The sequence below is a fragment of the Diaphorina citri genome, unplaced genomic scaffold (assembly GCF_000475195.1).
Source record: "Diaphorina citri unplaced genomic scaffold, Diaci psyllid genome assembly version 1.1 scaffold986, whole genome shotgun sequence".
NCBI classification, from domain to species: Eukaryota; Metazoa; Arthropoda; class Insecta; order Hemiptera; family Psyllidae; genus Diaphorina; species Diaphorina citri.
In genome coordinates, this window is record NW_007378417.1 from 17,314 (window position 1) to 34,555 (window position 17,242).

The 17,242-nt window shown below is 37.7% G+C and overlaps 3 protein-coding genes across 3 annotated transcripts; 1 reads left to right on the plus strand and 2 right to left on the minus strand.

Annotated features, from left to right (window-relative positions):
- Window positions 1-1,375: 1,375 nt before the first annotated feature.
- Window positions 1,376-11,040, minus strand: LOC103513558 (protein borderless-like). Its single transcript, XM_026826724.1, has 5 exons — window positions 10,384-11,040; window positions 9,748-9,890; window positions 8,301-8,523; window positions 7,822-8,103; window positions 1,376-1,716 (listed from the first exon to the last, which is right to left on the minus strand). The coding sequence occupies exons 1-5, from the start codon at window positions 10,445-10,447 to the stop codon at window positions 1,517-1,519; spliced, it is 912 nt and encodes a 303-aa protein (XP_026682525.1). The 5' UTR covers window positions 10,448-11,040; the 3' UTR covers window positions 1,376-1,516.
- Window positions 11,041-12,016: 976 nt separating this feature from the next.
- Window positions 12,017-14,322, plus strand: LOC103513559 (WASH complex subunit 3). Its single transcript, XM_008478401.3, has 4 exons — window positions 12,017-12,174; window positions 12,716-12,880; window positions 13,565-13,735; window positions 14,155-14,322. Exons 1-4 carry the CDS (start codon window positions 12,160-12,162, stop codon window positions 14,320-14,322), a joined length of 519 nt encoding a protein of 172 aa, XP_008476623.1. The 5' UTR covers window positions 12,017-12,159.
- A 20-nt stretch (window positions 14,323-14,342) lies between these two features.
- Window positions 14,343-14,661, minus strand: LOC103513552 (troponin I-like). Its single transcript, XM_008478391.3, has one exon. The coding sequence runs from the start codon at window positions 14,547-14,549 to the stop codon at window positions 14,343-14,345; it is 207 nt and encodes a 68-aa protein (XP_008476613.1). The 5' UTR covers window positions 14,550-14,661.
- Between the last annotated feature and the right edge of the window lie 2,581 nt (window positions 14,662-17,242).

A 17,242-nucleotide genomic window follows, 5' to 3' on the forward strand; every position in this document is an offset into this window, starting at 1 on the left:
CAGACATGTGACCGTCACTAAAGACAACAAAGCGACGTACACACATACACGGGCATGTGACCTCACCAAACGACAACGAACAAAGACCCACAACGATGTGCTCTCGTCAGGACAAGACAACTAGTGCATTCGACCTCCATCGACAGGAAGAACAACAAGACCCAACATGTGACATCAGCGCAAAGACGAACAACACGTACCCACGATCACGAGACACAACAAAGACCACAACAACATGTAACCTCCACCGAAAGAACAGACAGTACAAAGACCACAGTCGATGTACTGCTCGCAAAGACCGGAACTACATGTCAGGCCTACATCACGAGCAACGAACAAAGACGACAACATGCTACCTCTATCACGAGGACAACGAAGCAAAGACCACACACATGTCCGTCATGACAGCCAACAGACACAAAGGGACCACGAACGGCATGTCATCGCTGCACCAAAGACAACAACAAAGGAGACCGCAGCATGTACCTCACCAAAGACAGCAAAAAAGACCACAACAGTGACTCACCAAGACAAGCTAATACCAGAAACAACAACAGAAACCACTCCATGTACAACAACACCAGAAACAACAACCGACACTACTCCATGTACAACAACAACAGAAACCTCTCCATGTACAACACCAGAAATCACTCCATGTACGACAACACCAGAAACAACAACCGACACTACTCCATGTACATCAACAGAAACCACTCCATGTACAACACCAGAAATAACAACAGAAACCACTCCATGTACGACAACACCAGAAACAACAACAGACACTACACCATGCACAACAACAGAAACCACTCCATGTACAACACCAGAAACAACAACAGAAACCACTCCATGTACAACAACACCAGAAATAACAACAGACACTACACCATGCACAACAACAGAAACCACTACATGTACAACATCAGAAACAACAAAAGACACTACTCCATGTACATCAAGAGAAACTACTCCATGTACAACACCAGAAACAATAACAGAAACCACTCCATGTACGACAACACCAGAAACAACAACAGACACTACACCATGCACAACAACAGAAACCACTCCATGTACAACACCAGAAACAACAAAAGACACTACTCCATGTACAACCCCAGAAACATTAATAGAAACAACTCCATGTACAACAACTCCAGAAACAACAACAGAAACCACTCCATGTACGACAACACCAGAAACAACAACAGACACTACACCATGCACAACAACAGAAACCACTACATGTACAACACCAGAAACAACAAAAGACACTACTCCATGTACATCAAGAGAAACTACTCCATGTACAACACCAGAATGATTGAAAAGTATTGGAAGGATTTTACAGAAGCTCAAGATAATTCATAGTACAAATTTTCCATATTTCCAATAAAAGGTGTCTTAGTGTACTCATATATGAGATGGTTCTCCAGATCGGGTTCATCGTTTGCTGATACACTCGATCAAGGCGTTTCCTTAGATAAAATCATGGTAACAAATGAACCATTTAACTTACTTTGCTGAAATACAATGACCCGTTTCGTCGGTAGAAAACACCCTGTACATTGTACGGATCAAACAAGAAACCATCTTTCTCCCATCGCAAATTGGTGAGGGTAGGATTGGCCTTGAAGTAGCAGTCCAAAGTTCCGGGTCTACCGTAGGAAAAATAGACTTCTCTCGGTGAGAACAAGATCTTGGCCTTATCTAGAAAAAATTGCGTAAATAAACGATGATATTAGTAGTGAAAAAAGAGCTTCTTAATCAGACCCCGTAGGAAAAATAGACTTCTCTGGGTGAGAACAAGATCTTGGCCTTATCTAGAAAAAATTGCGTAAATAAACGATGATATTAGTAGTGAAAAAAGAGCTTCTTAATCAGACGGTTTTACAGTTTTACAGCATTTAATTGTGGGAATAGTTTGCCAAATGTTGCTTTCTCATGTACAAAATATTATTTCTCATGATTTTCCATTGTCCGACGATTTCTACATGCATTTTTACATAAGTCAATTTCACGGTATATGGAATTGTCAGATGTGATGCTGTGTTGGGTTCAACCTCACATTGTCGACCCTTGACCGACTTACACTGAACATTGAGATGGGCGGACGCATGCTGCGTTTCACCTTCATTGTTAATAATCTCGCTATCAATGAAAATCCCTCTAATGAAGAACATAAGATTAATTTTATTTTTAACAATGATGAAGAACATGCTGTTAACGAAACAAACATAACTTTACCTTGTACTCATACTACTGAGGGTTCTATCAATGAAAATCCCTCTAATGAAGAACCTAAGATTAATTTTATTTTTAACAATGATGAAGTACATTCTGTTGACGAAACAAACATAACTTTACCTTGTACTCATACTACTGAGGGTTCTATCAATGAAAATCCCTCTAATGAAGAACCTAAGATTAATTTCGTTTCAAACAACGAGGAAGTACATTCTGTTGACGAAACAAACATAACTTTACCTTGTACTCATACTACTGAGCGTTCTATGAATGAAAATCCCTCTAATGAAGAACCTAAGATTAATTTCGTTTCAAACAACGAAGAAGTACATTCTGTTGACGAAACAAACATAACTTTACCTTGTACTCATACTACTGAGCGTTCTATGAATGAAAATCCCTCTAATGAAGAACCTAAGATTAATTTCGTTTCAAACAACGAGGAAGTACATTCTGTTGACGAAACAAACATAACTTTACCTTGTACTCATACTACTGAGGGTTCTATCAATGAAAATCCCTCTAATGAAGAACATAAGATTAATTTCGTTTCAAACAACGAAGAAGTACATTCTGTTGACGAAACAAACATAACTTTACCTTGTACTCATACTACTGAGGGTTCTATCAATGAAAATCCCTCTAATGAAGAACATAAGATTAATTTCGTTTCAAACAACGAAGAAGTACATTCTGTTGACGAAACAAACATAACTTTACCTTGTACTCATACTACTGAGGGTTCTATCAATGAAAATCCCTCTAATGAAGAACATAAGATTAATTTCGTTTCAAACAACGAGGAAGTACATTCTGTTGACGAAACAAACATAACTTTACCTTGTACTCATACTACTGAGGGTTCTATCAATGAAAATCCCTCTAATGAAGAACATAAGATTAATTTCGTTTCAAACAACGAGGAAGTACATTCTGTTGACGAAACAAACATAACTTTACCTTGTACTCATACTACTGAGGGTTCTATCAATGAAAATCCCTCTAATGAAGAACATAAGATTAATTTCGTTTCAAACAACGAGGAAGTACATTCTGTTGACGAAACAAACATAACTTTACCTTGTACTCATACTACTGAGGGTTCTATCAATGAAAATCCCTCTAATGAAGAACATAAGATTAATTTCGTTTCAAACAACGAGGAAGTACATTCTGTTGACGAAACAAACATAACTTTACCTTGTACTCATACTACTGAGGGTTCTATCAATGAAAATCCCTTACATCAGGAACCCAAAATCAATTTCATTTCAAATGAAGAAGAGGTACATTCTCATGACGAAGCAAATACTCCTGCTGAAGTTAATTCACAGGAAGTTTCTCATGGGCCTTTGTTGAACGCGTTTAGATATATAATCTAAACCTCGCTTTTAGTTGGGGATCACATTTTATGCCTCTAGTTTTCGTATCGGTAATACACCCTTGGTAGGTCCCGTTCCCGCTCTATATTGTACATCCTAACTATTTTATTGCAGTCCACAGACTTTGAGTATTAAAATGGAAATCCATGCTGCAGACTGAATTCAAACATTAGGACTTCAGATGGAATCTGATGTGATCACCTCTGGAGAGTTACCGGTACGACTAGAGTCGACTTTGTGATCTCCTTATACTTTTTTTTTAATTTAAATAAACTCATTTATTTATTTATTTATTTTTTTTTAATTTACAGATCTTGTTCCTAGAACATCAATATAAGAATTCGAGTTCTTTTTACCAAGCATACCTACATAAAGGTAGGTTACATGATGACTTAATTAAGGGAATGTACCTTTTAGGAGTTTGTGCTAATTGTAGAATTACTAGGGGAGAAAATCTAAAAAACTCCTAAAAACCTAATGAAATATTTTCTAATGTGTTTGGTTTAAAACATAAATTGTTTTACTCTACGGTATTTTATTTTTTTGTATTTACTGATACAACTTGGAAGATTACTCGAGTTTATATCCCTTAAGACTGAGTTTTCATTTTGACCAAGTTTTGAGAAAAAAAATTTGAGATATTTTCTACATTTTATTATTAATTTGTGAAATGACAAATAACACACAAATGACACTTATTTTCTTCGACCTGTTTGTGTTTCAATAGTTCTTGATGCTAGCAGAGAATAGTATATTTTGTAAATAAATATAGGTACTAACATTTTTTGCGAACATCTAAGACTTTTGCCCGCTTTTTATAGTATTTTTCCCTTGATATTTCAGCAGCTAAATCTGTTTCCAACAATCAAAATGTATGTCCACGCTCATCGATTTCTATAATGTTGTACACATTATGCTCTTTTGAGTTCTCTCCGATTTTTGCAAATTGACAGGTTTGGATAAGTCCTTCTATGGGAACAGACAGACTGACGACACCGAAGCGAATACAATAGTCCGTCCACTATACCTTTTGTTATTACTATCGTAATAATAAAGGAAGGACGGGCTAAAAATTGGTTATTACTATCGTAATAAAAAAGGAAGGACGGGCTAAAAATTGAAAAAATATACATCAGAAGGCTACTAACTGTTCACAGTGTCCAGACAAACACTCACCCGGAACCAAATAATGGTGGGCCGACTAGCTTTATCCCCATCCAGAGCATCACATGAAAAAAATATACATCAGAAGGCCACTAACTGTTCACAGTGTCCAGACAAACACTCACCCGGAACCAAATAATGGTGGGCCGACTAGCTTTATCCCCATCCAGAGCATCACACGGAATCTCAATGGACTCGCCAGTCTTGCGCAAGTACAAGTTATGCGGCGTTATAGTGAAGATGGGCGGCCGTTGTACCACAACATGGATGGGGGCAGAGGGTCCTTCCGTCCCCAGGTCATTGTAGGGCGTACACGTGTATTCACCGGCGTGAGATTCGTCTACCTGTGGAATTTCAAGTGAATCGTTTGATGAACTTTATTTAGAATGGATGGGTTGTATTCAATTAGTGGCCAAGGGCCAAAAACAAAAATCGAGTTTCAAGTAAAACAGCTTTAAAGTTTTTGATTTTGATTGAAAAACAGGGTTGACCAAAGTTAAAGAAAGCCAGTGACTAAAGCACGTTAAATGCACCAGTCATATGAAGGTAAGACACACTCCGCGGGGTTGGTATCTGGATGGGTAATTTGTCTCATCTGAGCAATCACATACTGGCTTTATCCGCCACTGGCCCAGGGGGTCCCGGCAAAAGCTTGCAGGGGGCTAAAAGGTATTTGTGCCACTGTTTTTTTCTGGTTCCACTCAGGCTGGGTGATTTCTATGTACGTAAGTAGCTGGTTAAAATCTCATTGCAAAGACAAGGCAGGGAAGCCAAATACGAGTATTACTTTAGTACTTAAGATCTCCCTCTCACATCCCCCTCAAAGGAGATTTTTTTTTTTTTTTGAAGAGGTTTGATAGGAAAAACTTGAGACCTGAAGATTTTTTTATCTGCTAGGGTCTTATCGTCCCGAAATCGAAGAGAGAAGGAAGACAGGATAGGAGAAAGCCAGCCGTTCCGAGAACGAACTTATCTTCGGTATAAAATCCGCCCCGGGCGGTAATCGAACCCGCGGCCTAGCGCTTACAAGGCAGACGTACTACTCTAACCAAGCTAATCACGGTCAGGCCAAATCAAAAATCTTTTGAAGTTCAGGTGTGAAAAGGACAAAAACCACACAGAACCGTGTGCCCTATTATTTTACTGCTATATTCAGCCTATGCCCTCCCCCTTGTCCAGATTCCAAGCATCCTCATTACAGCTCAAGGCTAGACTAATCTAACCTACATAATGTAATTCATTGCATACCTCTGCCTAAACCTAACGCATTGATTCACTAGGATCAGGACATTCTATGAGTGACATTTTTTTAGTGGTGTGGTATTGGTGTGGATAAATCAAAATAGTGATGAGGATAAATCAAAATAATACTCAGATCAAAAATTTTTATCAAGTTTTATCTCATGAACTACTGATTTTTATATCATGGTGTCATGTAATCATGACACACCACTGCATTTACATCCATGTGTGTTGAACTGCACAGACTTCATGAACTTGATGAACTGCAGTAGCTTCAGTTGTTCTTCTAACCTACTAAATAAGCAATGGGTAAAAGTATATAGATAAAAACAGGTACTATTATACCTTGTATTTTATACCTTGTAAAAGAGGAGGGGTAGGTTTCTTCTTTTCAGCCCCTAACAGCATTTTAGATTGATAGCCCAGTAGCCCTGTTGAGCCTATCCAAATCAAATGGAAGAGGACTCCTAGGGGCTGAAAAAATATTGTTGAAATCCGACCCAGGCAGGTCGTAATCCAGGATTTTATTGAGGGGGGGATGTTCTAAATTTTTTGGATTCCAACCTATAATAAAGGAACAAAACAAGAGCCTGAGGGGGAGGGGGCTGCTCCCTAAATACAGTCCTGAAACTAGATATATTTTCTTTGACTCTCAGAACGATTTTTTTTTTTTTTTTTTTTTTTTTTTTTTTTTTAAAAAAAAGGCACCAGAAACAACAACAGACACTACACCATGCACAACAACAGAAACCACTCCATGTACAACACCAGAAACAACAACAGAAACCACTCTATGTACAACGCCAGAAACAACAGAAACCACTCTATGTACAACACCAGAAACAACAACAGAAACCACTCCATGTACGACAACACCAGAAACAACAACAGACACTACTCCATGTACATCAACAGAAACCTCTCCATCTACAACACCAGAAACAACAACAGAAACCACTCCATGTACAACAACAGAAACCACTCCATGTACAACGCCAGAAACATCAACAGAAACCACTCCATGTACAACAACACCAGAAACAACAACAGAAACCACTCCATGTACAACAACACCAGAAACAACAACCGAAACCACTCCATGTACAACAACACCAGAAACAACAACAGACACTACTCCATGTACACCCTCTTCTATTGATTCGACAACAGGAACAACTACAGCCTGTGTCTCTTCAACTGAGTCATCATCAATCATCAGGAATTTCCGACGACTTTCTTTTTCAACTAGTTCATCAATATCCGAAGGACAATCTCCAACATCTTCGGAAACTAAATGTACAACAACTACATCAGAAACAACCACTCATACGACTGAGGGTTCTATTAATGAAATTCCTTCTATTGAAGAACCTAAGATTAATTTCGTTTCAAACAACGAGGAAGCACATTCTGTTGACGAAACAAACATAATTTTACCATGTACTCATACTACTGAGGGTACTATTAATGAAAATCCTTCTAATGAAGAACCTAAGATTAATTTCGTTTCAAACAACGAGGAAGTACATTCTGTTGACGAAACAAACATAACTTTACCTTGTACTCATACTCATAATAAATCAGACGGTTTTACAGTTTTACAGCATTTGATTGTGGGAATAGTTTGCCAAATTTTGCTTTCTCATGTACAAAATATTATTTCTCATGATTTTCCATTGTCCGACGATTTCTACATAAGTCAATTTCACGGTATATGGAATTGTCAGATGTGATGCTGTGTTGGGTTCAAACTCACATTGTCGACCCTTGACCGACTTACACTGAACATTGAGATGGGCGGACGCATGCTGCGTTTCACCTTCATTGTTAATAATCTCGCACTTATAGCTCCCAGGATCCGTCATCGATACTGGCACTATGGTCAGTGATCCTTCCGGGGATATCGTGGCGCGCTCATTCAATTCTTTAAGTTCTGTTAGTGGCACTTCATCCTTGTACCAGTTGACAATAGCGTCTTTGTCTTTCGTGATGCAAGTGAATGTTACGCTGTCACCTTCCGTGGCTGTCTTATTGGTGGGCGGAACTGCGAGCAGATTGCCTCCTGAAAGGATGGTAAAAATTTAAGATCACCACACTGTATGTACATTATTATACTGTGTAAGTTAAAAAAAAAAAATGCCTTTCCTCCATTATAACACCGTGCTAAACGACTTGGACTTGAATGATCCTCCAGATTTATACGAACTTCCTAATCTTTACAATGGCACATTATAGTTGTTTTTCAGAGCTATCACTTACCGAGAACCTCCAAATAATACCACGTTCCATTGAGTCCAGTACTGGGGGATCTATTCGGGAAATACAAGCGGCATTCGTACCAGCCAGCATCCAACTCACGTACATTGGTCAGATTCACCGAACCCTTGCCATATTTGGGAAATTCCGACACCAGAGATACCCGGCTTGAATATTCTGGCGTTGCATACACCTTCCGGTCACTCCAGGAGAATACTGGTTTGTTCTGAAAGAGAAATCAAATGCTGTGTCTTTTGGCAACTCTTGGAGCAATAAAATTTACTTATTTATTTCTTGTTTACTTTTTTTGTGGTATGAGTTATGAATATGACCTTGGACATTTCAGAATTACATGCCAATTCACCCCTCGGGATTCGGGGTGCACTCAGCCACATGACAACGGCTTCTTTTTAATAAAGGATTGGCTAATGGCGTCATTGCTAGTGAAAAGATTGTTCAAAATGTATTGCAAAAGGGACACTTAAGCCCAGGTCTTATGTTACCTTTATGTTACTCTATTTTGGGGCTTATTTGTGTACCCCTATTTGTGCCTTTCAATATGAGACTGTAGATCTTGGTGGTTAATGTTGCAATACTTACAGTCATGCAATAATATCCACAAAATTTGGGGAGAGTCTCCAGCTTCATCAGAAACAATTCAATAATTGGACAATTTATTACCTTAAGGCACATCAAAACAATACTACACTCCCATCATATGCTCCTACTTGTTTCCGCTTCTTAAGAAACAGTTCGGTTAATCAAAGACAACATGCATTAAAAATAAACGCGTATTTGACGCAGGAAATGCGGGGGTAGACGGCAGATATGGCGTAACGCTGAGGCTGAAATGTTGCCGGTGTGCCCTCGTGTCTTCCCAGTAAGACAAAGAGCCTCGTGAACTGCAGAGCCGCAATTGAGAGCAACACTAATTAACAGTAGTGACATGTTGTGCCTACCGATGATAATAGTTCAAGATGACCATTATCGCACGGGGGTATTGACGTAAAGATGCAGAGTTGTAGAGGCTATTAAGGATTTTTTATAGATCAATAATTTTTGTGGAAAATTTTCTGGGAATATAGATGGTATTCAAAGTGAACTTTTACAATTTACAAATGATCGCTTTGATTGGGTTATACGGTTAGTTCAAATTGGTGCAACTCAACGTAAAGAAAACAGACGAAAAGATGTAAGTACTTGTGCTCTGGTATCAGAAGAATAAACATACCTGAATTTCACATAGCACCTCTCTTATTTGACCCGATAAACCAAATTGTACCTAAGTACTTATCGGACGGAGCCATACGGAACAGAATTCACCGTGTACCCAAAGATGAAGTTCTTTGGTTAGGGACGGGAATTGGAGAATTTTGGATTGACGGACGAAAATGGCTGAACTGAGGAAACTCCAGTAGGCTGAACTGAGGAAACTCCAGTAGGTACTTACATCTCTGTTATACTGTAGAATATACGGGATGGGGATGTTGTGTGGGAACTCCAAGGCGCAGTCAAACACAACAGACTCGCCTACAGCCGCGGTCAAGTATTGCGCCTCGGTTTGCGCCTCGCTTTGTTTGCCCAGGGATGATTCTGAGGATTCAATTGAAAATGGTTTACCTAGTTTGTAGACTCTTTGTTTCTTAAAAAATCTCTAAAATGTTCCAAAGACCTGCAAAACTGTTTGGGAAAGTGGAAGGGTTTTTTTTGCAAATTACTTATTATTTTTATAGTAGAAGATCATGAAAGGTAGGTAGTAATAATAATAAAAACACAAGTATTTCACCTCCTGTTTTATTTCGTAGCGGTGAAACAATAAACTTCGCAGGTGTGTGTCGTAGCATGTTTAATATGTTCGTCCTGTAGTATGTCTCTCATCAGATGAGCAAAAAAGAGAAGTATTCTGCGTCAACAAGAGACCACCAGAAAGTAGCCCTTTAAAATATTAGCAATCGAAATATGAGTGCAAATTTTTTTATCGATGGTGGGCATCTAGCACGGGACCTTCTGCACGGCAAGCAAGCGTGTTACCACTGGACTAACCGTGCCAGTATTATTTAATAATAAATTAAATGTTCTTTCTTACCTAAAATATAAATAAGTACGATGAAAAATTGAACATGAGCCGTCTGGATACATTGAAAATTCATTGTTTTCTCTCATATGGACGCAGCTGTAGCAACTCGAAAACTTATATCACCTGATTTTCCTGGTGATCATGAGTGAGAATTGTGCCGTTCTTTACGTGTGCCAAACTTCCTGGATTAGAACTATCATCTTACAGAAATATTACAAAAGACAGATTGCTATTTTTGGAAGAATTTCAAACCAAAAGAAACAAATGTCTCATAAAAGGCAGGGTAATATTAAGTTTAACTTGAACACATTTTTTCATCAAATTCAATTTAAACTCTTATTTATTATTAAATTTTATAGTTTAAGCACTAAAAGTAAGTAGATAAAAAAATTAGAGATAAAAATCAAAAAGAAAAAAGAAAATTAAATCAAATCAAATCAAAGAAAAACTTTTTACTCTTTCATACTGAAAACTCAAAAAAATCTTGGATAAATCGAAAAAAGTGTATAAATTAAACAAATCCGACCAACAAAAGCACGGCATAAAATGCAGGATGACACGAAATCGTTTTCGAATTAGAAAATTGTTCTACTTCTCTCCTGATGATCCTGAACTAATTCAGAACTCGAACATCAAATCTATTACAACTTCTTTCTAGCACAATATGTATATTCGCTCATTTTAATACTCAAAGTCTGTGGACTGCAATAAAATAGTTAGGATGTGTACAATATAGAGCGGGAACGGGACCTACCAAGGGTGTATTACCGATACGAAAACTGGAGGCATAAAATGTGATCCCCAACTAAAAGCGAGGTTTAGATTATATATCTAAACGCGTTCAACAAAGGCCCATGAGAAACTTCCTGTGAATTAACTTCAGCAGGAGTATTTGCTTCGTCATGAGAATGTACCTCTTCTTCATTTGAAATGAAATTGATTTTGGGTTCCTGATGTAAGGGATTTTCATTGATAGAACCCTCAGTAGTACGAGTACAAGGTAAAGTTACATTTGTTTCGTCAACAGCATGTTCTTCATCATTGTTAAAAATAAAATTAATCTTAGGTTCTTCATTAGAAGGATTTTCATTGATAGAACCCTCAGTAGTATGAGTACAAGGTAAAGTTATGTTTGTTTCGTCAACAGAATGTACTTCTTCGTTGTTTGAAACGAAATTAATCTTAGGTTCTTCTTTAGAAGGATTTTCATTGATATAACCCTCAGTAGTATGAGTACAAGGTAAAGTTACGTTTGTTTCGTCAACAGCATGTTCTTCATCATTGTTAAAAATAAAATTAATCTTAGATTCTGTTGTTGTTTCTGGCGTTGTACATGGAGTGGTTTCTGTTGATGTACATGGAGTGGTTTCTGTTGTTGTTTCTGGTGTTGTACATGGAGAGGTTTCTGTTGATGTAAACTAATTAGGAGAAAAATATACAATAAAAGAGGAAAATGAAATTTTGATATCCGACTCTGTAAAAAAAAATAAGTGAAAAAAAGATTACCGTACAAAACAGATGAAAACGGTACAATTCACCCATATTACCTTACCGTGTGCTGAATTGCTGATTCCGTACAAACAACATTTGACAACGTTGCTCGAGTAGGTATGTCTTTTTGCCGCGAAGTTTTTAAATTTTTGATAACAAATTTGAAATTTTGGATTTTGTGGGTTCGGGTTTGAATTTTGGCCTCATTCCTGAACAACTGATCAACACACCTTTATATTTGATGAAGAGAGCTGAACTGTCATATTTGTAGGTACATTTGTCTGTCTCACAGTGATGGACTTGTCAAAGGTAAGTTCTACGTTCTTCTGATCTCTAGCATGTAAAATTGGGCAATAAATAAAGGTACCTGTTGCTTAGTGCGCATCCACAACAGCGCCGATAGACCATTAACCATTGCTGAGACCATCAACCCTTGCACCTGTATGCCCACAACAGAGCCTTTAACCTTCTGCTTATTTAGATATACTTAAATATATTGAGGTTGAAATGTACATCATACAAAACCATGAATTATCACAGAAAAAATACTAGGCCCAATATCTGCAAGGGTTGTTGCTATGATAGTCAAGGCTATGTTCAGGATGCTTACATTCACTAGCATGGTTTGTTTATTTTCTCTTGGGTCAGGATTAGGCTTGGGTCTGGCATCAAGGCTATGTTCAGGATGCTTACATTCACTAGCATGGTTTGTTTATTTTCTCTTGGGTCAGGATTAGGCTTGGGTCTGGCATCTACATTAGTAGGTAGTTACCAATTTAGTTGGTAAGCCTGATTTTAAGCAAAAGTTGACCGAATGATTGTTTCCAATTCTGTGCTTCTCTCATTTCAGGCTCCTCCGATTCAACAGAAGAGAATAGTGGAGTTTGTCAACAATTTTCTCATCAGTACGGTTTCATTCCTCAACACATTCACCAACAACTGTGAAATACATTTGCAACGGCTAAATGTGAAGTTGAGAAAAATTGAAGCTGACCTGTCCATATTAGAGGCTAAAGTAAGAGATTTACATATGTTGTTTTAATGATTTTTTGCTTAGCTGTTTTTGTTTTTTTTTTTGTTTTTTTTTTTTTTTTTTTTTTTTTTTTTTTTTTTTAAAAAACCAGTCTCAGCTGTATAATGCCCAAGACCACAATCTTAGTTTAAGTTAAACTGGTTTCTGATTAGCTAATCATTTTTAGCCAGCCTAGTTAGCTTTTGAGCGCTGGGCTGCGGGTTCGATTCCCGTCCGGGACGGATTTTGTCCTGAACAGATAATGTTCGTTCTCGGAACGGCTGGGTTTCTCCTATCCTGTCTTCGTTTTCTCTTCGATTTCGTGGCGATAAGACCTTGGCTGTTACAGTTCCCTCCATCAAACCTCTAAAAAATCTGATTGACTAATATTTTTTTAACCAACATTTAAAATTTTTGAAAAATTCCTTCCAAAGAAAGCTGCAGTTTAACTTAAACCAAGTTTAAACTGAGACTGTAGACCCGGCCATACAACTGAGTATCGTCTCATATTTTATAGTTTATACTGATTAGAGAACAGTGGGATGAGCTCTGAATTTCTCAACATGTTAACTGAGAATTTACAAATCCGAGTAGAACCGAATTGGAATTCTGCCAGCAGAATGCGACAAGCCAAGTTCCTAATTTTAAGAGTTTTAGAATGACCTCTTTAATGAATTCTGGTTTCAGCTCAGCTCAGTACCTGGTTTAGAAACCATCACAGTGCCAAATGTTACACCTATCATTCCACAAGCTCCTGTTGTACCAAATCCTCCAACATCATCAGAAGTAGAGAGCTCAAAATCTGAATCTAGTAAACCAACAACAGAACCAGCTGTTATAGCACAACCAGAAAGTGTGGTATGTATGACTTTTTTTACCTTAGAAATCTAAAAAATAAAAAAAATGTTTACCTGCCTGGGTACCTATCCTAATGCAGTAAGTACAATGAATTCATTGAAATAAAAAGATCACTCTCAGTTTAATTAAACCTTTATAAAATAAAAAGTCAGTTAATAAAACATTTTCTCTGTTTTTATTCAAAAAAAATTGTTGCCAGCCTAGTTAGCTTGGTTGGTAGTGCATCTGCCTTGTAAGCACTAGGCCGCAGGTTTGATTCCCACCTGGAGCAGATTTTATCCTGATGGGATAATGTTCGTTCTCAGAACGGTTGCCTTTCTCCTATCCTGTCTTCCTTCTCTCTTCGATTTCGGGACCTTAGGAGTTACAGTTCCCTCTGTCAAATCTCTTCAAAAGAAAAAAAAACTTTGTTTTTTCAGACACCTGCAGCAAACCAAGAACAAAGCCAGTCCAACGTAACTGATAGCAGCCAGCCGAAGGAAGTTCCTGAAGAGTTGAAACGGTTCTTCAAAATGGTTCAGTTTGGTTTTTCTCTCTTGTTCCTTCTTCAACTCCTCGGCGGCTTTCTTTCTCAACAGAAGACGTAGCTTCTTCTTTCTCTCGGGGGTCATGAAACCTTTCTCTCTTGTTCCTTCTTCAACTCCTCGGCGGCTTTCTTTCTCAACAGAAGACGTAGCTTCTTCTTTCTCTCGGGGGTCATGAAACCTTTCTTGGCCTTTTTGGCTTTGGAGGCTTCCTCCATACGTTTTCGGACCTCGGCCCTTTTGCGGTCGATTTCGGCCTGTTTGGCCTTCTTGGCAGCATCGTCAGCCATGGTGGTTTTTTTAGGTGAAAATTAATAAAATATAAAAACCACTCTCACACACGTACACACTCACTAGCTGAAGCAAAGAAAGTTTCGGAACTGGACAGAGTTGGATGAATGGTGAGTAGACTCTGACACCCTAGCTGAGCTCCTATTGGTGGAACCCTAGTCACGTGACGTATAAGCTATATTTGACGTTGGTTATTTTTAGGAAGACGTAATAAAATTTGTGTGTTTCTCCCACTTTTTGTGTTCATAATATGAATTTTGAATTTGGAATCTCAATATCTCGAGGAGCGATGTTTTGTATCTCGCCACATTCTTATTCTTCTATTTTCATTATATACACGTAGAGACCTAGATACATATTTTTTACAAGTAGGTACTTAAATACCCAAGCTTTTGCTGATAGCAATAAGCAATGATGAGTTCAATATTTTCAATCGTTACTTTTATGCGATATTATTGAACTCTTAACATTCTTATTCTTCTATTTTCATTATACACGTAGAGACCTAGATACATATTTTTTACAAGTAGGTACCTAAATACCCAAGCTTTTGCTGATAGCAATAAGCAATGATGAGTTCAATATTTTCAATCGTTACTTTTATGCGATATTATTGAACTCTTTGAACGACACAAGAGTGTTAAAGCGCCTAACTAGAAAAAAAAATATATATTTGGCTCAATCTGTTTGCATGTGAGTATATTTGGCTGGCACACGTCAGTATTCTCGTGAAAACATCAGGCACTGGATTGCTGCTGCATTCATTGATTGATTCGCTTACGAAGTTGACACTATATATACATAGGTGAAATACCTACGAGTGACCCCTGAGACATCTAGGGCTTAGGGCACATAACAGACTAGTATATGTACATAATAGATCAGTTGCGCTTACTTGGGTGATGTTTCAAAGTCATAGAGCAGGAAAAATGAGGACCAACGGAATTTTTCTTCTGATTATTCACAAAAGCTGTGCTTTGTACCACAAATACCTGTTTTCTTTTTTTATCTTTTTTTGTAAACAATCAAAATTTCATGGAATGAATCCCAGGTGAGATAGGGGATTTTATCCTGACTTATAAAAATGTATTTGACATTTTATATTTATACTGTAGAAGTGGAGATGTTTATCTTATCATACTTACCTAGATGGCTATCCTCTCAGTTTCAATGTTGTGTGGCACAATGAGGTCAAAGTGGCTTTGGAAGTTTGATAAGAAAACATTAAAATAAGGTAGGTAAAAAGAAACAACAGGTAATAAAACAGGAAGACCAGCCAGGAAGATGATCAATTCTTGTAAAACGACATTTTTAAGAAATGAAAAATTCAAATTCCCGGGTTTTTCATAAATAAAACACTGTTGCCAAGTGTACACCCATATATTAAATTTACCGCACGTTCTACCGACAAACGAAACCGCGCCGTGTCAGAGGTGTGGTGGAAAATATATTTGGATGGTGAATTTTTTCGGAGTCTGACCTACTAATCTAATTGATAGAGAAGGTTCCACCTTGCAATAATCAAGGTGAAATATTTTTATTTATTATTTTTTATAGGATTTTTATGTATATGTCGGGGGAGAACTTTTAGCGGCGGAAAACAGCTGAAATTTCGTGATGTGGCCGTTTTTTGGGTTTTATCTATTAGACTATATTACACTAAAACCAGTGGCGTAGCGTCCATATAAGGCGTGTATGGCGGCCATACACTCGAAATTTCACTCAAATACCCTTAAATATTGACTTTAAATAATTAATGTATTTTTATTAGATGAATAAAAATTATTATCACTTAAAATTGTTAAAAATCCCTTAAAATCCCTAAATTCATTTTTATCCCAGTCAGACCTGAAAAATCCCTGAAAAGGGATAAAAATCCCACTGCGTCGGGATAAGATACAGTAAGAACACTATGCAGGGCACCTTACACCGCTACATGTATGAAAGGGTATTACTTGCCCAACCACATCTATTTTGGTATGGAATTGGAGGCGTGTTAATAGTGAGAATGTAAGACGCCTTAGACTTAGAACAAAGAGCGTGTACTGACTATGATGCTCCTATGCTGAGATACTCTTTTGAATGTGTGAATTGAATGTGAATGAAATGAATTATGCTGACGTGAAAATTAATCTGTGTCTTTTCAGTTGAAGTGAAGAGTCGAACTCTCAGTCTATGGCTTGGAATTCGCTTGGATCTTCTTCTTCTTCTTCTTCTTCTTCTTCTTCTTCCTCTTCTTTCACTTTGCCATTTTCCCTATTTCATTTGAGGTCGGCATTTCCCTCTTTTAATCCCTACCTTTACAATCCTCTATCCAGTATATTCACTGCTTCCTCTCCTCTCCATTCCCTTTCTCTTAAATCCTCGTAAACTTTATCTCTCCACCTTAACTTTGATCTTCCTCTCTTTCCTCCCACGTCCAGTTCAGGAAAACCTATCCCTTATTACGTACATACATATGCGATGTATTTCTCATGTGTATTTCTTGGCCGCGAAGTCTAATGATGAAGTGATGAGTCACATTGTCACATATAAGTTCGAACCAGCGATATGGCTGACACCAATAGCATCTCTGCCCATCGCTAGGTCTTGTAAGGCGATATTGATGATATGATGATAATCAGATTTTAGTTATTGGTTTCGAAAAAAAAAACTTCTATGTTCAGTTTAGATCTTTTATTATGTTTAGATG